This window comes from Halichoeres trimaculatus, unplaced genomic scaffold (genome assembly GCF_033239565.1).
Source record: "Halichoeres trimaculatus isolate MK-OKI-2021-1 unplaced genomic scaffold, fHalTri1.1 fHalTri1_scaffold_1, whole genome shotgun sequence".
In the NCBI taxonomy this organism is placed as follows: Eukaryota; Metazoa; Chordata; class Actinopteri; order Labriformes; family Labridae; genus Halichoeres; species Halichoeres trimaculatus.
In genome coordinates, this window is record NW_027437179.1 from 24,021,121 (window position 1) to 24,047,408 (window position 26,288).

Genomic DNA, 26,288 nt, shown 5'->3' on the forward strand with positions numbered 1-26,288 from the left:
GGAGCAGCCATGGAGAGTAGGCTACTTGGTCTCCCCAGATCTGGTGCTTGGTTTGTGGTGGAATGGAGAGGAGGCTGGTGTCAGAAGAACAAAGTTTGCAGGACAGGGTGTGACAGTAGAGCAGGTTGGATGAACAGGAAGAGGCCTGGAAATGGAGTGCTTTGCAGGTCAGGGGGAGGACTCTGAAGTGGGTGTGTTGTTTGATAGGAAGCCAGTGTAGCATGTAAGCTTCTATATTACATCAGAAAAATTAAGTTGGGGAAACCTAACATTTTACATTTCACACGTGCATCAGTAACACTTCATAGATGAATAGATTAGAACATCGGAAAATATGGGACAATAAAATGTGTTTATTGTACCCCTTTGGTCTTCAGTTCCTGCCATTAAAACAGCCTTTAGCCCCTGTTTATTGTTGTAAACACATCTACTAAAGTACTCAGTGAAGGACCTCAAACAGCTTTTTGTAGCTATCTAACACCCTCTAGTGGATATGAGGGGGAATAATCCCAAACAGCTGCATCCTTGACTCAGGTTGGAGTGACAGTAATGGGAGGAGATGGTGGTGGTGGTGGTGTAAACAAACTCTAAGACTGATAAAACTTAAGATTTTAAGCCTGAGATATAACAAAACAAATATAATATAAGAGTAGTCCTTTATGTTTTTGCATTAAACATTTCAATATAATTTCAATTCAACCACAGGTTGTTCAGAGTAACATAAAGAAAAAATATTTTCAGGGTCAATGGTTAACACGCATTATGAGTACATTATAAATTGTTGCTATTTGTGTTATTTATCAGAACCATGTCTTGATACAATTGTTGCTTTGCATTTCCTGTGATCTCTCATGTTTCAACCAGTGTCTCAGCTGAAAGTCTAAAATGTGTTTAAATACTCTCTATTGCGTCTGTAGATGCATGTGTATTCGTTATGTCAACTTTTATAATTGCACACACACACACACACACACACACACACACACACACACACACACACACACACACACACACACACACACACACACACACACACAAACACACACACACACACACACACACACACACACACACACACACACACACACACAAAGTGTTTTTCTTAACCAGTAGGTGTCACTGTTGCATTGATGTCAAGCACTTGTTCTGCAGCTACAGTTGGTGTGAAACAAATTTATCAGGAAATCTAGTGATAATCTGTTCAATATAACATGGCTAACCTTTGATCCTTCACTGTGTTATTCTAGTGGCATGTTTTCACAGTTTGATTTTTGCCTGCATGAAATCACATTTTAAAATGTTAAAGATGAAACTGAGCAGAGCAGCCCTCGCTCCTCACTCAGAATATGTACTGAACATCCCCTATGAGCTCTGAAATGAGGTCAATAGATGCTCATTGAGATGTTTTGCTAAGGTTGGCTAGTGTCAGTCTGTTAAAAACAAATGGGTCATTTCTGAAATGCAGTGATGTAATATTTAACAGCTATTACAGTGAAAGTTAAGTTTACATTGAACAGCTTTGGGCAGAAAAGTTTCCTGTAATACCTAAGTGTTGCACTGACACCTGAGTTACCGGCATCTGTCATACCTGGCACATGCCCTGCCTTCTCCAGACAATGGGAGCAGTGGGGCTGGGGAGAGGTTTGCACCTCAAACCAGCACAATTTTTTTAAAGACAAAAACACAGAGACAGTTTTTTCTTTTTGGTGATATCTTCATTTCCATGACACAACAACCTTAAGTGAGGTAGACTATAGCGGTTCAAGAAATAGAAACATTGCTCCATAAACCAGCATGTGAAATGACATGAAATAAATATTTCCATGTACAGTATCTTCAAAATGAGGTAGAAATGGTTACAGAGAATGTACACAAAAAAGAAAAGTACAACCAAAGGACAGAGGTAACACTGAAATTCATTTCCCATCTGTTGGAAAAATTCAACTTCACCTTTTTTTAATGAATCAGATAAACAATAGGAAAAACCAACTACTATCCTTTGATGCAAAATATCTGCGATATTGAAGAGCACGTTCTTGTACGGCTTTGAAGAGCATTTAAATGCTGAAGCTAAGCGCTTAAATATTAAAAAAATCTGGGGGTAAGAATAATCAGTTACTTGCTTCACTCTTAGTAATTATTCTGTATTTGTTCTTCAGCATGTTTAAAAAGGATATTTTTTCCACACTTAACCACATTCCTTGTGTGTTCAGTTGTATGATCGTGCTTATATTTGCAAAAAAGGCAATAATATACTTTAAATCAGATAGCATTTCAGACTAAATCCAAATTTTCATTTTTGTCTAATACTAGAAGGAATCTTTCCTCTAGGTAAGACCCTTGGCAATTTGTTTATTTAGGATTTTTTTGTGAGTTTATTTGTTGCCAAGGGGCCTTTTGTTTTAAAGTAATTTGTATGGCACAATTTATCACAGCATAGCATAGAGGAGTAACAAAGCTACAACTCTCTAAGAAGTTTAGAATCTTAACCATACATATTTTGTGACAGTGCACATACATGCCCACTGTTGAACGTCTTTCTTCTTCATGATATCGCACCATGTTCGAGCCAGATTCAAGCTGATTTACAGGTCACACTGTCAGGTGGAATTTAAATACTGACATAGAAAATGGGAGTAGGACACTGTTAAGACATTCATTAAACAAACCTACTGTAGAGCATAAACTGTTGTTTGTTTACATTTTGATATGCCAAAAGTTGCTTGTCAGGAGTGCCTTGTTCGACAGTTTGCCCATAAATCGCTACCCCACTAACTACACTAACACTTAACATGTCATTCATTTGTCCACCAAAACCAATAAGAGAATTACACCTATACATGAAGAAAATATGTTTCATACATCTAAAAACATCCTTGTACATTATGGCGTGTATTGTCCTTTAAAGAAAAAAATATCTGAATTACATTCAACGTTTTAGGCCTTAGTACAAAACCCTCAAGTTCAGTTCTCCAGAGCTAACAAGCTGTGTGGAGGGTGTATGTAAGTGTGTGTTTGTTTGCAAGTGTGCATGTTTGTGTATGTGTGCATGTAACCTGTTTATGTCAAAGGCCTTGTAAGTTCATTGTTTCCCTGCAGTGTTAAGAGTATGTTTTGCTCTTAATAAAGCCATGGCTCCATTTTCATCTTTCTCCATAAAGCTCCCAATAAACACCCTAAGGTAATAACATACATTCGTTTTTATCATTCTGAGGTAACAATATTCTTCCTGAGTATTCAATAACACAACTAGTTATCTCACTTTTAGAGGCAAAAGTAAAGAGAACTCATATTAAAAAAAAACTAAACAAACAAAAAACAAGCAGAAAAACCCCATCAGACAAGCAAGCATGCCTCCATAGCCACTCAGTCTGTGTTGTGCATCTAACATCATAAACAATCTGGCTAATGCAGTCCTTTGCTCTGAGTATTATCAGTACGTGGACTAAATCACAAGTTTCCTTTGTTTTTAGTCGTTTTATAGATTGGTGTTGTTACAATTTATATCATTATGTTGATTTGAAGAGACAAGGCATAAGCTGGACCTGAACTTCTTGCAATTTTTCCAGAAAGAATACCTTGTGTTAAGATCAGGAGAAGTCTCTGTAAACACATTTTGAACTAATTCTAATAATAATTTTGAAGAAGCAAAAAAAAAAAAAAAAAAATCCTTGACCATTCTTCACTCTTTCCGTTCATCAAAACTTTTGAACAGCTGCATAACTGATACAATGTTGTGATTTGATCTGATTAGCAGCTTGGTTGTGTAAACTGGGCAAAAATAGTTGTTCAGTTATGAGCCTTGCTCATGAAAAAAGTTGAAGAACAAGAAGGAAAACCTTATTCAAAAGAGACAAAGAGACTAATGACAAAGTAAAGACTGTGAAGTGTTGGATTAGTAAGGAATTCAACATTTCCAAAGTGATGCACCAAGCCTTGGAATTAGCTGTGTAAAGTCGAATGATTGTGCTGAAGTATGGGCTTTTTTTAACATTTCAGTTATTGCTCTCTTTATATTTGGTCAGTAATGATTTGGTGATATGCATGATGTGATGTGTAAGAACATATTGCAGTCAAAGGCCTTCAACAAACAAATTGGCCACAAATAATTACACCAACCTCCAAAACAGCAATGTTGCTGTGCTGCTGTTGCAGTAGCTGTAGGGAAATAAATAGGATCCTGAGAGAAAATGGAATTCGTCCATTTAATCTATCCCTATGCTTTCTGTGCACAGAATGCCTTAACCTCACCCCTCAGACTTACCTCAGCCTTGCAGGGCTTCATACTCCTTTGAATCTTTGGGATAACATGAATTGTGAACATTTTAACAATACACAAGAGTAATCTGTGTTGTGCCCCATGGGTTTGCCAGTAAAATGAATCCTTGCATTTGCAAATCCATATTTGTTCCCACAAGTCTGTTTCATTTAGGAACCTTGGTGGTTTAAAGAGTGAGAGAATTCTTGTGTATGCTTATCAGAGAGGTCAACGGCCTCCACTTGAGTCCTCAGATCGCGTGTGCATTGCAGGTATCTTCATTGGCATTCTCTGTTGCTGAGGAAAGTTATGATCCCCGGACACACTTTCTCCTCCTAGGCTTGATGGAGGGCTGTAATCCCTTGCCCCTCCATAGGGGGGTGACATCAGGGGCTTTCCAGATTTGTAGGACTGTGGGTCTGAGGGAGAGCCCCCCGTATCAAAGCCGTTGCCGTTCCCATTGCCGTGGCCTTTGCTATGACTGTTTCCATGACCATTGCCATACTTTCTGTAGCGTGATCCTTCGACCTCTGCTCCCTCCTGTCCTTCTTCTGCCATCTCAAAGGCCTTGCGTTTCATTGGCACCCCAGCTTCAGAACCCCCTCCATGGCTGTGAGATGGGTAGCTGTAACTGCCCCCCACCATTGTAGGCCTAGGGGCCAGAGGAGTGGGTGCACTAATCCCAGAGGGCAGATAGGAGGCACTAGGGTGGCTGTATCCAGAGGATAGGCTGGCTTGGGGGTAGCACCCTGGAGGATAGTTGTAGACAGGAGTGCTGGCACTGTAGCTGGGCACTAAAGTGGGTGTGGCCTGTAAAGAGTGCAGAGGGGAAGAGGGAAGTGCTGCACTTGGCTGAGGGCAGTATCCTGAGGACAGGTAAGTGGTGTTGTAGGCAGGAGGGTATTCCTGAGATGAGGGGGTACTACAAGAGCCGGCGCCACTGTAGCCTGACTCTGTTGCCAAGTTACTGCTCACCACTGTTACACTTCCTGTGGCTGGGATGGCCACAGGTGCAGTGCCCACTTTGGTGCTTGTTAATGCCTCTAGTCCAGGGTAACACTCCATGCCTTGACCTAGAGCCCAGTGCTCAGATTCAGTTTTCAAGAAAGTCCCAGGCTCTGAGTAGGCTCCAGTAGCTGGGCGATCATAGGACAACTCCAAGCCTGAGTACTTCTCTGCATAGCGTTTTAGCAAAGAAGAAGCAGTTAGGGCTGATATGTCATCACTAGCCCATGGATAACCTGCAGGGGCATAGCTGCGGCGAGCGGCTGTAGAATAGGGATCATGTTTGTGGGCAGATGGCGGGGAGGTGGTAGAGGTGACATCTAGGTGCTGCTCAGGCCACTGAGATAAGGGGGCTGCGTGCTCCGGAGACCAGTGCATCTTCAACAGACCTGAAGGAAACAGACAAACAAAGTGGGGTTAGTTTAAACAAGCACAAAATTATGTACCATCATTTTACATTTGTAATACATATTTTGTTGTGAAGAATTATTCTGTACTTGAGAATCTGCATCTAAAATTGTGGATTCTTTCTCCCAAAACTCAACGGCAAGTAACAATTCTAACCTCAAGGAGTATAATCGCCTTGGCTAACTGACCCTTTTCCAGAATCATGTCAGTGCTTAGCCTGTGCTATTCTACTCAGTCTCATCCAAGCAGGGGACAACTGTTTTAATCTTTATGTGAAGCTAACAACATAGCCTCCAGCCTGGTCTCCACGGTGATAAGCCTCTATCAGCCTGCACACTGCCCTCCGCCTTTGCTTCGCTCACATTGGAGCCATTGTTGTCTCTCAGTGACTTTCAGTCCACAAAGCCACCCCCACCAAGCGTGTGATCTAATTCGGCCCAAACCTCAGGGGTCTGGTGGACGAGGGGCGGGAGGGGGTTAGTGTGTAGGGGGTGATCAGTAGTTTTGCGCATTCAACACAGAAACCTTTTCCAGTAAAGCCATGCACACTGTATCAAGTATATATGTTGACCGAGTGTTAAAGAAAGGCTGGCTTCCATGCGCTGTGTACATTCACACAAACAAAGTAATCCTCGGGTTTAGTGGTTGTGGGCTTTGATTGGATTTTGCAGGCCTTGTCTTTTTGAGCAGGCATTAGGCTGACATTCCAGGCATTTCAGAGTATTATTAAACTGTCCTGACCCAAAGCCTGGGCCAGAGGGGCTTCCCTACATCAGCAGTGGTCATAGGAAGAAGCCACCAACTCAATTTTACAGACAGAGGCGGAAAAATTAACACAGCATGTTCTTGACTGATTAATCCATCATTTAGCACAAGAAATAAGAGCTTTGTTGGAATGTGGTCATTGGATATTTTGAAGCACAATTGTTTCCTGTAATGTATACTTCAGATCTGTCGTAATAATAATCTAATTCAAAGAGTTTGACAGATAACATTTGACGACAGTCTGCCTGTAGTTATTTTTGATAAAACAAGACAAAAGGGATGTCCACTTCTGGTCAAACTAAGACATGTTTTATTGACAGTGATTTATAAATTGGTAATTTCAGGCTTTGGAATGTGTTTGGATGTTTGCAAATTTGCAGAACATTTAATGGTCAATTTCTCTAACTCACCAAAAAGAAAACAGTTGTTGCTGCATTAGACATTTTAAAAAGATCTTACATCTGAGTACAGTCTCTTCCACATGTCATCTAAAAACATTCTAAATTCAGACCATGTTTTGTTTGGTCACATGTTGACTGGGACCACCAGATGGGTCTCACACAGTCCACATGTTTATCCTTAAATTAAATGATCCTTCAGCCCAATAATCCCACTCATCTAATCCAAGGATTGCAGCGCTCTTGACCAGCATAAGCTCCACTGCGGGTCTAAGAAAATCTTCCTGCTTCAGAGAATTCTGACCAGTCATCATACAAACTACTAGTCCTAGCATTGAATAAATAAATAAATAAATGCCTCTGCCCTCAGTGGCAGAGATGCATTAAAAATTCTCAAAGTGAAATAACACTATTTATTACTGTCAAAGGAAATACCTGATCCCATTTAGTCAATGCTGGTTTGTTGTCTTTATGAGTAAATGATTCTATGCAGACAACCTTAGACAAGTATGTTTTTGCTAATAAAAAATGTTCAGCCAAGACTTCCCTATGAATATTAGGTCTTAAGTATTTCTTTTTCCCCATTCAATCTTTTAAAACAAGATTGAAATTAAAGTAAGATGGAGAAGGGACAGTTAGCCTCTCTTGCACGCAAATAACTGTAATAGAGGTTGATTAAAAACTGAATTCAAATGAAACAAAAGCCAACAGACACAAGGACTGCGGTACAGTGTATTTGTTTTGCTTTGCACAAACTGTTTCTCTGTAAGCATCTAGTGTCCACTAAAACACATGTGAATGACAGCCAGTATACAATGAGGAACAATAGTGCTTATGACAGAAAATTGTATTTCATGGTTATGCATTGAAAAATACATTTTGAATAAGATTTAAGAGATAGCCTCAGGGTGCAGCATGATTCAGTATATGACTAGTAGTGCTTTAAATCTGTTTTTTTTCCTCTCTTGTTGTTCATCAATGCTATCATTGTGGTACATAAGGTTTAAGTAATTTTTAAGTGATGTTTTATTATGGTTGGAAAAAATCACCGCACAATTCCAGCAGGGATAATACTAAGGGGTTCTATGGCTATAGGGGAAAAAAAAACCTTTTTGCCTCCTCCACAGTTTTATGGAAATGGACAAGCCATTACAGGTTGCATCAAAATGCCTATGTTTTGTCAGTGGTTTGTGGCTATTAACGTCAAGTCATCGTCACTGAATTATAGAGGGGCATCAGACATGACAAACTCACAGAGATCTTCAGTTTTACTCACTGGTCATGTTGATTGCAAACATGAGCCATTTGTTTGCTGCCTTTTAATCCACTGCTCTTGCCTTCTCCTCACCAAGTGGTCTTCAATTTATCCCAGACATATTGTACCAGAACTTTCTGCTGTGTTTGGAATCCTCATAAGAATTTAGCAGAAGAATGAGAAAACTGGAGCCAAAACAAGAACTGCTCTGAGATCTGACGATGGACGAGCCATAGAGGGTCTGGACTGGTTAACGACCAGACGTTTGAAACTAGACTAATGAAGGATTAGATCACAGAGGGCTTATAGGAGTGTTAGAGCTTGGTGACAATCTAACAGTCATGGGCTGGAATTAAAGACACAAAACCTCTGGTAAGCTTAACTCCTTATCCTTGCTCCCTGCAGTCAGATTGAAACTTAGATGAAAGGTTTAGTCCTTGCTGATGTGCCGTAACTGATGTACCTTCGTTGATGACAGAACTGTCTGCCACATACCATGTCTACAGGATGTGGATATATATATATATATATATATATATATATATATATATATATATATATATATATATATATATATATATATATATATATATATATATATATATATATATATATATATATATATATATATATATATATATATATATATATATATATATATACCTTTTCCATTTACAGGATGACCACTGCTGTGTGTTCAGTTAAGTCATCATAATCAAAAACCCTTGTTCATAAGTGTTGGTGCATCAGGCATCTATGTGAAGGAGAGAACATAGGAGAGCAGGTTTTACCTTGCAAAAACTGATATCTCATTAAGTGTTTTGTCTTCTTTTAAGTAAAAAAAAATCTTTTGATACTTAATTTGAGTCAAATTCACCTGACCAGTTGAAAAAATAGCTTTTTTGAAGTGATTTGAAGCCAAAAATTAGGTCTGAATTGCTTGTAACAAGTAAAAAAAAAAAAATCTGCCAATGGAACCAAAGAAAAGTTACTTGTATCAAGACATTATTCTAGTTTCAGGCAAGTTTTTCTCGTTCCATTTTTTTATTAGTTACAAGTAATTCAGACCTCATTTTTGTGTTTAAATAACATGAAACATAACATATTTGGACTGGTCAATGAATGGTGAATGTGGCTCAAATCAAGTATAACAAGACAATTTTTTACTTAAAATAAGACAAAGACACTTGATAATATTTGAGTTTTTGCAGTATAAGCATGAAGAGGGACGGACAGGGGGGCCCTAACCCTAATCTCGTGCCTCATATTGTCTTAGAGCTTGGAAACCCTCCATCCATTCTTGACCATGCTGAGCTTCCCAACAGATGAAGATAATCACTATGCTGGCTTGAAGCTGCAACATCCTCCTTTAATCATTGCGATTTTCTCACTGATGACTGACACTGGTGTTTCCTCTTTGTCCAGCTCCAGCTTAAATTCTAGACCAGATGTTAGAGCTAACCATCTCTGTTTTTTCAGTGTTTTTCACAATTTTTAAAATGTGAGACCAACATGTCACACCAGAATTTTCAAGACACTCATAAGATAAAATGTAATCAAATTCAACTGGATTTACAAGCTGCTCCATATAAAGAACTGTGCAAATTGTAGTAAATGAGTATTAATACTGACCAATTAATCAAAATCCATCAAACATGACATGTTGAATGCTCGACACTTTTAATGAAATGTATTTTTTGCCTTCACCACTGTAACAATGCAGTTTCCCTGTATGATTTATTGAGTATTATTGTATCACTATGTCTAAATCAATATACTTTAAGTACATCAAAGTGTCAAAGGTACTTTTATTTACAATCTTGCAGGGATGCTCTACACCTGCTATGTCTGATACAGATGTTAAATAACATGCATATGCCATGAATCTATTATTTTAACCGCAAATACTGTTTTTTGCAATTTGATACTCATTGGATTCAACCCATTTTTGCAATTTGCAGTAGAAAACCTAAAAACAAACTAAGAAAAAACAAACTAAGTGATATAAATCAGTTCATAGAATGGGCGTGTTCATAGCAGTGGCTCTGGATATTAATCCAGGTAGCAATCTGTCTTGTTTATCAGTTTTGACAAGGGCTAAAACACTATACGCTGGGTTACAGTTTTACCAAAGCTATAAGGAAAGCCCAGCAAGGTCACTGCAGCAAAGAATCTTATGATATATTTGTTGTAAATTAGTATTTACTCATTTGACTAAAAGCAATGCGTTCACTTTGGGAACTGAATAAGATTAAAAAGAAACTCACTGCCAACTAAAGCTTAGTTATTAGCTACAAAAACTTAATTTTACTATCCTTTCATTTGTGTCCCAGTTGATCTACTAAAGACACTTTTCAATTAAAACTCTGCACTATGTCCAAGAACTAAGGGCCCAACTTTGCCCAGACATGCCTTTTGATACAAACAACTCACTAGGGGTGGGAAAAAAATATCAAAAATTGAGTTTGACAATATCAAAATCATAATTCTTTGTAAAAAAAAAAAAGAAAAGAAAAAGATAATAATAAATAAATAAATAAACCTTTTTTTCCAAATTCAAATTCTTCCTTTCAGTCTTTTTTTATAAACTGGATTGGAAAAGTTACTACTTTTCTCCAGCAGCGGGTGAAATGTTTCTCTCTGATTCTCATGATGTGCATTTTATGGCAGAAAATATTGCTCCTGGTATCGTCTGTAGACATTATCATCATTCAACTTTTGTGCATGGTCTGGTGTTAAAAAAGCAAACAAAAAAATCGCAAAAAAATGTAAATACCGAAGAACATGTATTGAAATACACCCCAAAAATCGTAATAGAATCAAATTGCCAGAATAGCATATCACCCCAGCCGTCAAACTCACAGTAAGAGATTGTGAGAGCCAGTGGAAAGTTCTGATATTGAGAAGTTAGGAAGTTCAAAACTCTGTGGTTCTTTGAATATTTGCTTGAGCTTGGCTCTAAAAACCCAAGGACACCTAACTAGTGTTAATATAGTTTTTTTTTTTTAATTATTATTTTTTTAACAATTCATCCACGTTACAGATTTCATTTAAACCCAAATTGTGCATCATTGGAAGTGGGGTTGGCTTGACTGGTGTGCTAAATCCACCTGGCCAAAGGCCTGCCTTAAGTTCACCTCTGTAATTTCTTGGTTGTCTGAAGGTTTGGTTGAGTCAGCATTTCCAGGATGGTAAAAAGCATTCTTCTGCTTGGTTAAACTACCTCCAGGTCCAACAGTTGAGGTCAGCCTTCTTGTCAGTGCTTTTCAAATGACCCCTACTGTAACACATCATCTCAGGCTTTCATTTTATAGACTTCTTGCAGAACAAAGCTTCTTTATATGTCCCTTGTAAACATTTGTGTTTTTATGAACATCTCATTTGGTAATACCTAGATAAGGAGTGGAGTACGTGTGTGTAAAGAGAGGATGCTGATGTGAATGCTTTGTCCCCAGGATCAGTGCTAGCTCTCTTTATAGATGTGAGTATCTCCCTCAAAAACAGTTTCAGTATTTACAATTTAACTGTCTAATTCTCACTTTCAATAAGCATCATGGCAAACTCTCAAAAATCACTCAAAGATTTTGTCTTGAAGGAATTTGCAAGTCACGGATGTGTTCTGTCCCCATGGAGGGTAGTTTGACTCGTGGTCCACTGCATGGTCAGTTTATGTAATTAAGGGTTAATTGGGTGAAAGTACTAGTTGGGGGAGGGGCGGACTGGAATGGGATTTGGGGGTTGTGGGGTATCAGAGGTAGCTTGCTGGCTGGCTGTTAGGCTAGCTGGATGGAGAGTGGAGTCAAAAATCACCCCTCTGGTGCTGAAAGGTCCTCTGTGCTTTGAGTCCACTCACAATAGACAAAGACTTAAATTTCCTGGAGATGGACTGACACTTGGAAACACACTAAAAAGCACACACCAACGCTCAAGCACAGCAAAGTATTTAGCTTCAGCTGGCCAGCAGGCAGAAGATCTATCCGATGAGTCAGGCTGCTGGAATGCCAAGAATCTAACCTGAGATCTATTTACAAAGCACATATCCTCTCCATACGCACAACACATACTGTCCACTCCTGGGCCAAACCAAGCAGAGAGAGAACATGCTTACTTACAGAGCTGATAAATGACCCTATCAGCTGTTTGGACATTATTGGGTGATTTGTATTAGTTAAAGCTAATTCCCACCCCTGCTTGTAAGATCAATACAGAGCTCATCAGAGGAGAAATAGGATATGAATGTGTGAAGCACTGGATGGACAATGGACTCCACGCACACCTTTCCAGCTATCTCTGTGCAGTGTAAATGAGGGTGAGATTGTTATGTAAGCAGCGGCCATAGTCCAAAACACTAAGCATAAAGCCAGTGTGAGGGAGAAACCCCTCCCTCTCCCCTCCTCTCTCCCCTTCCCCCTTTGCTTTAGTCCTGCACAGGCCACACTGCCAAAAGCCAGTCTACTACTGTAACATACCAGATTTAAGGGTTCCTTATTTCAAACCTGTAAGTCTCATAAACCTACAAATCACTTTATTTTAAACCAGAATGTGTCTTTTAACGTTATTCTATGCAGTAAATCACACAGATTTATCTGTTAAAAAAATCTGGTTACCCCTTTATAGTTCTAATTTTTCCATTCCCCACAGTTCATTTCAATGTTTCATTCTGTTTTTGCCCTCACTTCCTTCGTTCCTTAAGCCTCCTAGAGGGTTGTAGTAAAGACAGGACCATGTGTCCAAGCCTGTGTGGTCAGTTTTCCCCTCCCCCATCCCCTTTAGCTCAAGCACACACACACATGTGGCAGGCCCCTCTTTGCTTATTGTGTCCACTCATATATCAAGCTGCAGCTGACCAGTCCCTTCTCGCGTCCTTTCCATCTGCCCTTCACTTTGCTCTTTCTGCGTCTCTGCTCATTTTACCACCAACAGCACGTCCTTACTATAACACCTAATGAGGAGATAACGTGTGTTCATGTTTGCTTAACAAGCTTTAACGATGACTATGGAGGACCAGTGTGTGTGCATGGAGGCAAAAGCAATGTTTATTTGTCCTAAAGCTGGACTAATGAGAAGCTCTTGACACCAGGCTACTAACGATCTGGCTTTCATTCACAGAATCGCTTCACTCTGGTAACTAGCAGGGGCCAAACTGCTCTCTTTATGTCAGTCTATCATCATTACAGAAAGAGTTTGTAATGAGCTTTAGGTAATAAGCAGCAGATACAGATTTTAAATTTTTAAAAAAGGTTGGTAGTGGTAGTTTAAAGGAATGCATTAAAAATGGTAAGAAGGGGAAGTTTCTGCTGAAAGAGGAGACAGAGTTTTTTGAGGAAGGAATGTGACATTCATACGTTACTAAAGCTTCTGCCTTCCCCCCTTCTCTTGAGTTTTCTGGTTTTTGCAGTTTGTCCCTGGCAGTCTGAGCAGCTCTTTAGAGCACAAAAACTGGCATGTGATTCCTTGTTGCATTATTCCAATCAGGTTAGTGTCGTAATCCTGTTTAAAGCCTGGTCCGATCAATACTCCTATACCCCAAATAATCAATAAAAGCAAATTCATTGGACTGGAAAGCAACCACTCATAATTAGCACATATGCAAGCAAGGACTATTTCGTAAAAATGAAAACAGAACTTAAGCATCAGAGGGTTAATATAGATGTGTTTTATAGTACTTAAGCAAAGTTTGACATTAAGGCTTCAACACTTAAACATTATCGTAAATAAAGAGTGTGGCGCTGACAGTGCTGAAGTTAAAAGCAGCATGTTTTTTTTCTGAAATAATGAAGTCTCACTTTGAGAATGCTGCTCATTTGACAAGCTCACTGCCCTCTCTGAAAACAAATTGTGACTTTATTCACATGAAGGGGTTGACAGATTTTCTATGAAATTGTTCAATGCAAAGCATGAGGAGACTCTGTTTAACCCATTAGCATATCTCTTCCCTCAAAATGATTAGTCTGAGACTCTCCAAGCCCCTTTCTGCCCTGAACTAGCCAAGATGAGGTAAAACATTCCAAAACCAATCACATATGCACTTATGTGGGAAAATGAAGGACTTACTGTATGGGGTGACAGGACTGAGCATTCTGCAGCTCTGGTCCCCAGGTGAAGAGGAGAGGACTGGGTCCACTGGGTGCTAGTGAGGGCCCAGCTGCATGCTGTGGGACCTCCCTGGACTGCTGCTTCTCCCGAGGCTGCTGGCTTGGCTAGTTACTGGCCTTCTGCACCCTTCCATGGTTCATTTCACAGTTGGACACTACTTCAGCACACTGCCAGCTGAAGAGCACACAGAAAGTTGTTGACTAATGTGATTGATTACCACAGAATCAATCATAAATTCCAACAGATTTGGTTCAAAATTATGTATCTAAAAGGGGTGTCAGTATATTAATGTGTTGGTAATATTTTGATGATCTAATTTTGCATAGAATGAGAATTGTATTTAAAATCCAATATATAAATAACTGATAGGTGAGGAATGATGTTGACTTACTCTCAGTTATTTTCTCAGTTGCATATTTATGTTTGTACATTCAGACATCCATGATCAGTTTGAATGCTACATGCCTTGATAGAGCGGGGTTTTCTACCCCCAGACAACTTAACTCCATGTCCAGAAGACAGAGGTTTCTAATTCTTTGAAGCTCCTATAAATCTGAACTAAAGCTATAAGCCTTAACAGCCATAGGAACTTTGAACCCTCTGCAAAGCAAGGACAGATTCATGTCTAACATGCAGTACATGAGGAGAATATGTAAGTGTGAGTGCGTAACCTGGGTTGACATACAGAGGACCAACTTAGAGATTGCTATTCAGAAGTACAAGCATACAACTTTAAGCACTCACAAAAATAAAAGTATGGGAAAAGAGCACAACATAATAAGAGACAAAAGGGTGAAATGACAGGAGTGTGCATGAAGCTGCAGAAACAGCTGAAACAATTCATAACAGACAGGAAATCCATTTCAACAAGTGAGTCAATGTTATACTGACCTGATCATACTCAGATTTACACGAGTGGTTAACCTGGAAAGTAATCCACCATTCAAAAAAAAAAAAAGAAAAAGAAAAAAAAAAACAAAGTACAACAGGAGCCAGAGTGAATACGTCTGCTTAACTGTGTGTGTGTGTGTGTGTGCGCTCTCTTCTGGGACCCTATCCTTCTCTCCTACACTCCCTCGCTTGCCCTCCAGCTCCCATCTCCCTCCCCCCTTCTCTCGCTCTCCCTTCGACCAGTGACAACAAGAGCAGCACACACATCCCCTCCCCCATCTACGCCACCCCTCCCCCTCCCTCTCTTTTGTTAAAACTATTTTAGCAGGAAGGGATAGAGAGGGAAAAAGTGACCAATCATGCCTTGTCAGAGAAGAGCATGTTTCCCCCTGCTGTGTGTGCATGAATCTCTGCATGTGCGCACATGTGCATGATGTTATTTTCATCTGTTTGTTGATTTGGTATGTTTTTATTTAGACTTTCATTGTGATAAGTTAGCATGTGGGGAAAATGCTTCTGAAAAACATTACATTTTCCCCTTCACTGATCACATGAGAACTTCAGTTATTGTCAATGACTTCCATTGATCTGCTGCATTGATCTGAGTAGTGTTAGGAGGGTGGGGTTGAACCAACCATGTCAATATTACCTAATTCCTGTGGCACCCCATCCCCCCTCTACACGTATACATACTAGCATGCACACATGCATGGGCAGCAGCAAATGACCTCCACATTGGCCTCAAACCTTTGACCAAACCTTCAAGCAGTAGGTTAATGTCTTCACCTGCTGTTTATCAAGATCAGAAACCCCCAGAAATCAACACACTGGTTTCATATCATTTCCAGTCAGGGGCTCTTTTCTTTGGTCTCATCGGTTTTACTCTAACCCCAGTTCCACATACATAGAAACACAGCTGTGGTCCTGCATTTAGACTTATGGGAGTAGGCGGGACAAGCTGGTCAACTCCTCATGTTACTCTGCTGTAAACACTCAAGTCCCTGCAGGACAAACTTCTTCTGCTTTGGCTGTTTCCAGCACCAGGCCCTATCAAACGCACACACAGTCCAGCACATGTTTGACATGTGTGGGTCGTGTTTCAGTTGCCCTTTTTACCGTGAGATTCTGCTGCAGTGCCGCCATCACTCCACCTTGTTTTTACTTGTGCATTAAACCTTGTAACACATAATATTTAACACCGTTGCAAAGCTTGAGAGGCACAATGGTAAAATATGAATTTCCATGCACACAAACACACAGGGCTATTCTGCTTTGTGAACTGCAGTTTCATCTGTTACACTTTAAGCCGCAAACATAAGAGAGGCACAGTTAGTCCTGACTCAGCCAATGTAAAATCATCCTTTTTTCCTTTTGTATTCTTTAAGAGATAAAGACCTTCTCATTTTTGAAAACTTGTTTGACTGCAGTTAAAACTCATAGAGTTTTAACAAAAAGAGGAAGACTAGTTAAGTGGTGGTTAAACAAGGAGTGCCAACCCTGTTAATACTCCTGACAGTAAAATGATTTTCAGTCCTACCCTTTTGGACAAAGAGTGTACTATTATTTAAAAGTTAAATAGCTGCTAGTGATGGCAGTTGAAGTAGAGGTTTGTTCAAAACCTTTCATCAGGTGACACACAGAGGAGTAATTGCGTGTGCAACACTCAGCTTTTTCTCCCTTACCTGCTTTGCTGACAAACACTGAAAAAACAAAGCCTGGTTGCTGTTTTTCAGGCAAGGAAACAATACATCTCAACCCGAATGTGCTGCGGGGGCTGTTCTTTTCATAGCAGATAAAGTAGGCTGTTTGATACATTCTCACTGCAAAGTCGAAGCCCCCAGATGTGGTCTGTTGTTACGTCAGGACTGATGCCACATGCAGCCTTGCTGCCCTAAACAGGTCACTGGGACAAGTACAGGGACAAAAGGGCAGACTTTGAGCTAATGACAGTCACACAGAAAGGTGCGGCTATCAGCAGGTTGGAGGTTGCTGGTAGAATCTGAGTAAGAAAAAAACCCTTTCAAATATTCAACTGTTGGAAACAACAGATACACACAGGAAGATGGATTTTTCACACAGAGACATCACAGCTATGCTGTAAACTGGACATGGTAACGCTAATCTGGGTTCCTTTGGCCCTCTGGGTGGGATAGGTCACATGATAGTACCCCAGAGAAGCTCAGCTGCTGGCCTCTCTAATTCTGTCTCTAGCAGCTGAGCACTGGCCCGTTGCTCCACTGAACTGCCCCAGTAATGATAATAGCTCAAGTATATGTGTTTACGAAGATGGAATGGGGCTAAACATGAAAATAGATTGAGGCTATGAAAAGAAGAGCAGTAAAGTGAGTTACATAGTGTGAACACAACCATGAGACATGGAGGATGGATTATAAGAGAAAGAGAAGAGGGACGGAGAGGGCAAAACAGGAACAGGAAATCTTTGGGAAGAGAACAGGAAATGTGTGTATTGTTTCGCACAGGCAGTGCCAGAGTCAGCACAGGGCTGGTCTTATATCAAATGTAGGAGTCTGTAGATAGTTTTAAAGCTATATTTGCATCTTTTTCATGACAGCTCAAAGTTTTTCAAAGTTACACAGACTTCTTCATTATATTAGGTGTTTTCTTTACTTTCTTGTTAATTTTTATATTAATGCTCATCCATTGGTAATTAATCCAATCCTTATAAACTCAAGAGGATGGAACAGAAAATTATACGCACATGTGCATATGTACACACTGGAAAAAGCAAATGTGTATGCCCACAGAAACTGGTCCTCACTTATCAATAGCAGAATGTTAATTAGCCAATCCCGTATTCAAATTAATTTCCACTCATAATGGTTTCCAATCATAGACAAAAGCAAAAGCTATAATTGTACGCAACACTGGAGTGTAATTTTCTCTAATGTTTAAGTGCAAGACAGAAAAACCCCTAGCTCTTTTTTTCCCTTTCCACAATATGTGGAAAAATTTGGATCTTCATTCATAAAGCCTGTGTTAACAACAAAAAGCACTACATGAGCAAGCTTACTGGATGTGTAACTGGATGTCCAACCCTCTCTTTGTCTTACACACACACACACACACACACACACACACACACACACACACACACGCACACACGACTGCACACCATACATGCACGTGAAGCGCAGTGCTCCATGTTAGAGAGGCTTATTGTTCTCTGGGATAGAGAACACAATATCCAAGTCTAGTAATAGAGGTTAGATTAATTGCTGACAAATCTGTATTCAGCAGTTCCCTTTCTTTCTGCGTGACAGATTTATGACAGAGATTGATGGAGGGGAGGGCAGAGTCGAGGGCCGCCCCTGCTCAGTGGGAACACAAAAACACAGCTCAGTGAGTCAAACAGAAAAAAAGAAAACAAGATGTTTTCTTAAAAAAATTATATCTATGATGCAACTGCATCTTTGATCTGTAAGATTGTCCATGCTTTCTTATTTTACACAAGACTAATGATGGCTTATTTATTTTTCTCCTACTGGAGATATTGATTAACATATATTTTAAATATTTTTAGACTTACAGAGTTTTATTAACAGGTGTTATGATAATTACTTAATAACGCAATCTTTCTCTGTATCCATATCTGCCTTAATTCTCTGTGGACAAGGTGCTGGAAACATTCCTCTGAGATTTCAGCCCATATTGACATAAGGGCATCACACAGTTGCTGAAGATTTGGGGACTAGGGTTTCCGGACTCTTAAAAGTTAAATTCCTATTATAGCCAAAAACAGGGTTACAACTGCTCGCAACTTCAATGCCTCCTTTGTCCCCTTAGCTGATCATGCACTAATGGTTTGAGTGGAAGACAAGTAGGAGTATAGCACACAGGCTATTCTCCAAAGAATTAATGCAGTTGTTGCATTTTGCAGAATATGCTTTGGTATTGTGATGCTGCAATATCTGGATAGCCGCATATGCAAAACCATCATGAACATTGGCTTTTGAAATGACCTTAAAAAACCCAGGTGGTCCCTCTCTTAAGAGCAAAGATGTGAGAAACCTCCAGATTTTCTGATTCTGTCAATGATGTTTACACACTGGAAATGATAAGACATGATTGAGTAACATTATTCTGATATAGTTTTACACCAAGTGGTAAACCTCATCCCACCTTGTCTTCTGAGAGACTCAGCCTCTCTGAAATGCTAAGTTGTTTTACTTACCTGGTGTGAATTAACATCTTAAGTTTGGAGGTGTTTCTTTTGGTGTTTTTTTTTTTTAAAGCATCACGCAACATATGTTTTGTCTCAGTCCCACCGTTTGAAAATAAGTTGCTGACCTTAGCTTACATTTAAAACAGTTTTACATTGTCCATAAAACAGTCGCATTTTTTAATTCAAACATTTGATTTTTTTTCCACATTTTTTCAATGAAATACGGGGATGAAATGATGTGAAAACCTTCAAAAATGTGTTTCGATCGACAAAAATGTGTCCTTCACAAACAATGCATGACTCTCACATAAACACAAAGGATTTCTTTGAATACAGAAGTCTCAGCTCAGGGACATGAGAGCCTTTGCTGATTGGCCCCGTGCTGGCCATGAGCCACACACAGACTGTCTTCAGTGTAACAATAATCAATGCTATGCAATGCACAAACATGCAGATGGAGCTTAACAGCCTAACCTACAATTTGGAGTTCAACAAAGCATTACAATCGTGAAGCCTGAAGTTGCACATCCCTGACTGAATTCATACACTAAAAACTTGTTAATTTTCGATCCTCTCCACTCTTTCCACCTGATTTAACCGCTATTCTCACCTCTTGGTTGGTTGAAGCCAAGGCCCGCCAGCTGTTTGTAATCAGAAGCGTTCGGGAGTTATGGTCACGTGACACCCTGAAGGCACCAGGGCAACCATAGAAATATACATCAGAGCTGAGCATCTCTAACCTAAAGCCCCTTCCCACAGGCCACTCCTTTGCAGGCAGGATCACCTCCAGATGTGCACGTTGCTTTCACCTTCAGGATAAAAAAACGGGGGATGGGTGCAGCACACCCAGCAGGGAGCAGGGAGGAGACAATCCTTAAAAAATGGAACAGCTCCAAGTGTCATGATGGTGTTTTTCTCACATTAAATGACGTGTATGAGTGTTCCTCAAGTTTGGATTTTATCAATATTGGGAGGGTAAGGTTCCTCCAAATGGATTATTGAAAGGTTTAAGGACCTGCTGCCCTCTAGTGGGAAAACAAATATGTATGAAAACACATCAACGCATTGTTTCTGGGTACTTTCTCACATTCAATAAATCACAATTCCCAAAATAAAACGGTGATTTAATCTGTATTTTATTTCATTATTCATAATCAAAATTTAAATTACATATACATATAAAACATGTACTTTGCTAAAGACTAATCATTCAATGGTGAGGGAGAAAAGGCATTGCTCTTTTCTATGGCTCCAAGACTTGAAGATTGAGGGTACTGCAGTACAGCTGCTGTTCTACCTGAAATTCTTCTGCTTTCTGACAACTCTACTTTCCATCCTCTTCCTCTTAGTCAAACTGACCTTGTCCGCGAAACAGACATGTTTTCATATTTATTAGAAGGACCTTACACTCTGCACATCTTTCAGTTATATATACACATAAATATGAAATACAGATTCAAGAAGGAAATAAACAACACAAGGGTATTTTGCTGTATTAGTATGTGAGAAGAATTGAGAATCTATATAAAATGAGACACAGAAATGGCTGAGTTGTTTTGACAGCCCATTACTCATTATTGGCTTTACAATGTCATGTTTTTTTGGTCACATGTAGGGTGGTCAACCATCAAAAATGACAGAACAACAGGAACTGTTTATGTTTTCTATGACAGGCACAAATGTAACACACATATTACATCCATCATAATGTGTGACTTTATTGTCACATGCATATGTAGTCACCCACAGTGTCCTGAAGGCAATTTACTGTATGCTTACCATACATTCACATATACATCAATGAGTTAAAATCAAGTTTAAGACACATGATGGTTAATGAAAAAAACTCAAACAATGGCTCAATTATTTAACACCTACAATCGAAGAGCTCTAGGTGGCAGAGTGTTGTTCTAATTTATTATAGACGTTTTGTGGTATTTTTTTTAATCTACAAAGCATCTGTTTGCACTCAGTCATGAGATTTTAGAATACATAGTTACACAATGAATAACATTTTTTCATGCCAGTTATTTGCTAAATTATGGGTCCTCAGGCACACAAAGACTATATTCACATTCAAAAGTATGACAGTCAAAGCAGAAGCACACAACAGCACATACAGTATTTAAAAGTTTCATAAGCATTTATGAGGAGGTATCACAGCATGAAACTTTATGAAAGGTTACTGCACTCGCACATTTTCTCAGAGTCAAATTAATGACTGGGACAATGGAGGACAGCCTTGAAAATACAAACCAATTCATGAACTAAAGTTTGACCAGAAAATTAAAAGTTTATTGATTACATTTTCTTTTATGGATACTTTTATGGAAAATGATGTGTTTTCTGACATTTGGATCAGCAGCCCATGAGTGGAGACTGATAACAGAGCCAGTCTCAAGCTGTGTTAGTAATACACAAGTTTAACATTTTCTTCCAAGCACACAGTGGCTGCTGATTAGCCAGACTTGTCTGGGGAATATAATTACTGCTGAAAGCCATATTCCCCTGTCACTGTTAATTGTCTTGATGTGAAGTGATCAATTATCCAAAACCCCATGATAGTCAAACAAAACATGGCATCTGAACAGCTTTTAAACAAATATCCCACCTGTCTGTCATCAGACGACAATGGCCACCATGAGACTATGGTTGATTGGTTTAAAAGTAGTTTCAAGACTCCTCCATAAAAGACTAAGGACATGGACATTGCATGTTATTTAATAATGTCTTCCACCAGAGATCCTCTCGAATAACTTCTGATGGTATATTATTGAATTCTCATATTTATTACTCATGTGCTGCATTCTTCAGCCCTTCTCCCATAGGTCATCCCCTGCTTTTCTTACAGTACACTATTTACAGAAAGCAAAGACAACACTTGGATTATTTTATCTAAAAATATCACTTTCATCAATAATAAATAAATTAAACATTAATTTAAAATCCTTTTTTATGCAATATATCTCATGAAAATAATATATAATAATCTCTTTATCTACAGAAAGTGCAACTACAAATGAAGAATAATTGAGGATCAGTCTGTTACTTCAGAATCTCTCTGCCCTCTTTGGCTCTCCAAGCTTTGAGGTGACTGACGGCCTGAAATCTATAATGGAGCATCCATTTTTAAAGACAGCAGCCAGATGTGAGACTAATAATAAAACATAAATTAACTAGACTATTGTTCAGCCACATGGACTTCTTTATGTCTATGTAGTGAATGAGAATTGGGTTATATTATAATATCTTTTACTAATTTGTCTGAATGGTAGAATTCCTCTTTTTGGCACATAACGCGTCTTTATGCATAAAGTGTTTTTTTTTTCCCAGCCAGTCATTCTTTTTCTAATAGGGACAAACAGAAGGGTGCATTTGCATTATGGCACCCCCATATATTAAGAATAGAAGGTGGTCAATTTGGATTTACTTTTTGGGAAAGTTATTGCTAGAACCCCATCCCCCTTATCCTTAAAAAAAAAGAAAATTCATAGTTATTTCCTGTGACTCAAAGGGACACAAAAACTCCCTCTTACTGGCAGAGTAATTCACATTCTTACAGTTTTTCCACCTCTGCTCTCCCCTGACCTGACATCAAACAAAGTGCCTTGCAGGAGCATTCATGAACTTGTCTGAGGTAAAGAGATAAGACACTAACACGTAACACGGACTGTAGAACACCCTCCTTCCTAACACAGTCATCAGTTCAAAGAAGATATTCATTTATCCAAAAGGTTTTTGTTGTACTTTTTTTTCTGCCACAGCTGTGGGTCTTCTAACAGTAACAATTTCCATTTTACATCATCACGTAAAACCGACGACTAGTTTAATGCTTTCAAAAGAGGCCAAGTTCACATATAACTGAACCTGCAATGATGTTTTAAGATTTACTTACACTCAACCATTTCACCACTATTTGAAAAAAACAAAAACAAAACAGTCATAGCATGGTAAATGAAAAGTGGCTCTTGTCCATTTCAGGAACAATGACAGAAAAAAACCTACTGAGATTATCAAAAAGAACCTGGTTTGTTATTGAAGGAGGGTTTAAACCCCATCAGTGTACAGGGGGCTTTAAGCCTGGGTGCATTTCTGATGAAATAGTGGAGCGTGGAGGTTATTGTCTTGTATCTGCACTTGCTCTTGTATTGTGATGAGGACGCTGTTAAAATCAATTTACAGTTGATGTTAATAAAAGAGGTTAGTTGTGTTGTCTAACTCACAGTAAATTATTTCCAAACTCTCAAGTTTCCCTCAGGTTTAAGTTGATTTACAGTTTAATATGATTTAATGTTTAGCTGCCTGGAACTAGATCTAAAAACCTGCTTTATGCAACATGTTGAGCACCAACCTGCAGACTGTCACAGACTGAGACTGGCTGTTTTACCTAAAAGCAAGAAAATGTTTCTCCAGGTTTTGGTAGACACCGGATGGAGGCTTAAATTGACACTAACATTAATAAGTTAGCAAGTCACATAAAAATTAACAACTGTGATGCTGAAGCCAGATAACAGCCAGAAAAACATGGTATTCTTCTGCTTGAGGAAAGGTTGAGTTAACTGCTGGGGCTATTTTAAGTTCTGACATTCAGTGAAAAATCCACCCAACAAAAGAATTTACAATGGGCTGTTTCATTGTAACTGGGCAGTAAAGTCAGTATTTTTAGACCAACAACAGCTGTGTCCCTGTGAGCTTGAAAAAACATCCATTCATTTTGGTTGACACTTTGGAAATAGACCGGTTATTGAGTTTGGCAGTTTGAGATACCACCTTCTAATGACTATTAAATAAATGCAGGGCTTTCAGCTGTGAATGGGCAGATGTCCCTGTATCTCAGGGAAATCATTGTGGCTGCCAGCAGCTGTCACTGTGTTATCACAGTTTTTCTTTTATTTACTGTCGCTGTGGAAGGAGCAGCTCCAGGGTTTGACATTGGATTACATTATCAAAGCCCATTGATGTCCCTCTCAAATTATTTTAAACAGCTTTTCGAGTAGCATTTAATTTTCATACGTAAAGAAAAAATGATTCAAACTTAAATTTAAAGATCCCATATTATGCTCCTTTTCTGATCATTGATGTCTTCATGAAATGGTAGTAACATGTTTTAGTCCAAAAAGCCAATAAAAAAGTACAGCAGCATTGTTTCCAGGCTCTCATAGCCCCTCTGTTCAGAACGGTCTGATTTAGTGGGCGAGACCTTCATATGTAAATGAGCCACCGCTGATACCGCCCCGCTCTTCCGCGTCACTGAGAGCTGCGCCACAAGGTCCGAGTGCACAATGTTTAGAAAACAGCGAAGCTTGTTAACCGTAACATTACAGGCTAAAAAAACAGGCTAAGCGCAGCTAAAGTTAGCATCCTGAAGCTAACACAGAGACAGGGGGGACACTGAGGAAAAGCTCTTATATCTGCTCCACAGCACACAGCATTTAAAATACTCACTCTTCCCGCTGGTGGACAGATTTCTCTCCAGCAGCGGGGGTGGGCGAAGAGGGGGTGCAGGGGTATCTGCTCCGGTGAACCAATCAGGTTAGACTTGTTGATTCCTGATTGGTCAAAAAAGGGAATCGCTGATGTCAGCAAATCCCCAAAATCCAAACAGCTCGTTTTTAGGTTAGGATTTTACATTCACAAGCACTACTAAGTACAGGTTTAAATTTCACTAAAAGACTTGATAAAGTGATTTTTGCACAATATGGGACCTTTAAACTGCACAACTAATAGGGAAAGCTAATGGCAGTGTACAGAATGGCAGGTCTGACCTTTTTTAGGTCTGGTTACATAGAGAGCTAAAAGCAAATGATGTCAAGTGAAGGTGTTCATTTTCGTTGGTTAACTGCCTACAGAAGTGGGGCAACCATTTTGATACAAGTAGTTCCTGCTTAAAGGATCAGAGAAAGGATTAGAGTAGGGCTGTCTTCAATCACTGAGACTGTTAAAAAACGTCTTCACGACAATAGAAGAGCATGTTTGCATTATGTCTTTTGTGTAATCAGTACTATGTGCTGTGGGTAGCTGGTAGAAATCATCGAGGCTTGTATCTCTAAGCGCTGAAGTGGCTGACGGTCAAAAGCGCCAGATCTTAGTGTCCCATGGTCCAGAACTGCTGTCATGTGACACAGCTGAGCCTGCCAGGACTGTGGATATCCTCTATTCGTCTATGAACTCCATCCCTTCAATCCTGCAGAGGAACACAGACAAACCCCGAGTTAATGAAGCACAAAGGACATTTTGCCCTGACATCATCCATGGTGGGAGATGTAAATACTGTTGAAGCTGATGTCAAATTGCATTTTTCAGGTTGTACCATCTGTAAAAAATGGATAGTTAATAGTTGGTGGAACTTGCAGCGATAGTTTAGGGAAGAAAAAAGATCCATCTAACAACAACTGATATTAGTGTTCTTCTTTTTTCAAGTTAACAGTGTAACATATGTTGGCGCAAAAGTTTCAGTCTGATTACATGTGTTTGGAAAGGTTTAAATGTATGTTTTACTACAGCTTTTAATTTTTAAGTCATTGAAAAGAAACAATAGTAAACTGTTGTAGTTACTCCTTTCAAACAACATGAAAAATGTGTCCAGCATCAGTCTTCATTTTAAGTGTGTAGCAGAGGAAAATGACAAACATTTAACATTTGAACATGGAGGATTTAAAAGCACAAGTGACTCAAGTCAACACAAAGCATGGCAGGGTTGAGGAAAAAGAGGGTGCAGCCCTTGCCTTCTTAGCAGCCACAGGACGAGTTTCTTTTTGATTGGAGTTTAGGGATTTCCACACGGTGGTTTTAGACATTTCATCAGATATATTAATGTCAGAGGGATCACACCTAAGGAGCAGGAAGAGGAAAAGGAGGGTAAGAACAGAAAGAAAGATGTTAAGGGAAAGTGTCAGGGAAAGGTATCAGTGTGTCAGCACTGACAGGATCAAGAGCAAAACAAGGCAAGCATACCTACAGTTGCATCCAAAATAATTCAGGCCTTGTGGCAAACTAGGTTTATTAGCAAATTTACAAACTTTCAGCTGT

General features: G+C 39.3%; 2 protein-coding genes across 3 annotated transcripts in view; both read right to left on the reverse strand.

The window, feature by feature from the left end:
- Nucleotides 1-4,168: 4,168 nt before the first annotated feature.
- LOC141798189 (fidgetin-like protein 2) lies at nucleotides 4,169-14,168 on the reverse strand. The gene is made up of 2 exons (XM_074680016.1): nucleotides 14,144-14,168; nucleotides 4,169-5,652 (listed from the first exon to the last, which is right to left on the reverse strand). Exons 1-2 carry the CDS (start codon nucleotides 14,166-14,168, stop codon nucleotides 4,487-4,489), a joined length of 1,191 nt encoding a protein of 396 aa, XP_074536117.1. The 3' UTR covers nucleotides 4,169-4,486.
- Nucleotides 14,169-20,383: 6,215 nt separating this feature from the next.
- slc4a8 (solute carrier family 4 member 8) overlaps nucleotides 20,384-26,288 on the reverse strand; it is a 32,691-nt gene continuing 26,786 nt past the window's right edge. For both annotated transcript variants that reach the window (XM_074681752.1, XM_074681680.1), the window contains exons 24-25: nucleotides 25,985-26,090; nucleotides 20,384-25,443 (exon numbers count right to left, since the gene is read on the reverse strand). In XM_074681752.1, the coding sequence (XP_074537853.1) occupies nucleotides 25,438-25,443; nucleotides 25,985-26,090 (112 nt within the window). In that variant the 3' untranslated portion in view covers nucleotides 20,384-25,437. The remainder of the gene's footprint in view (nucleotides 25,444-25,984; nucleotides 26,091-26,288) is intronic.

What these genes read in the sequence shown, in the direction of transcription:
- LOC141798189 (XM_074680016.1), bottom strand. Translation starts at nt 14,168, where the DNA reads ATGCTCAGTCCTGTCACCCCATACA. An exon ending in CAGTCCTGTCACCCCATACA is followed by an intron (nt 5,653 to 14,143) that starts GTAAGTCCTTCA and finishes TGTTTCCTTCAG; the next exon opens with GTCTGTTGAAGATGCACTGG.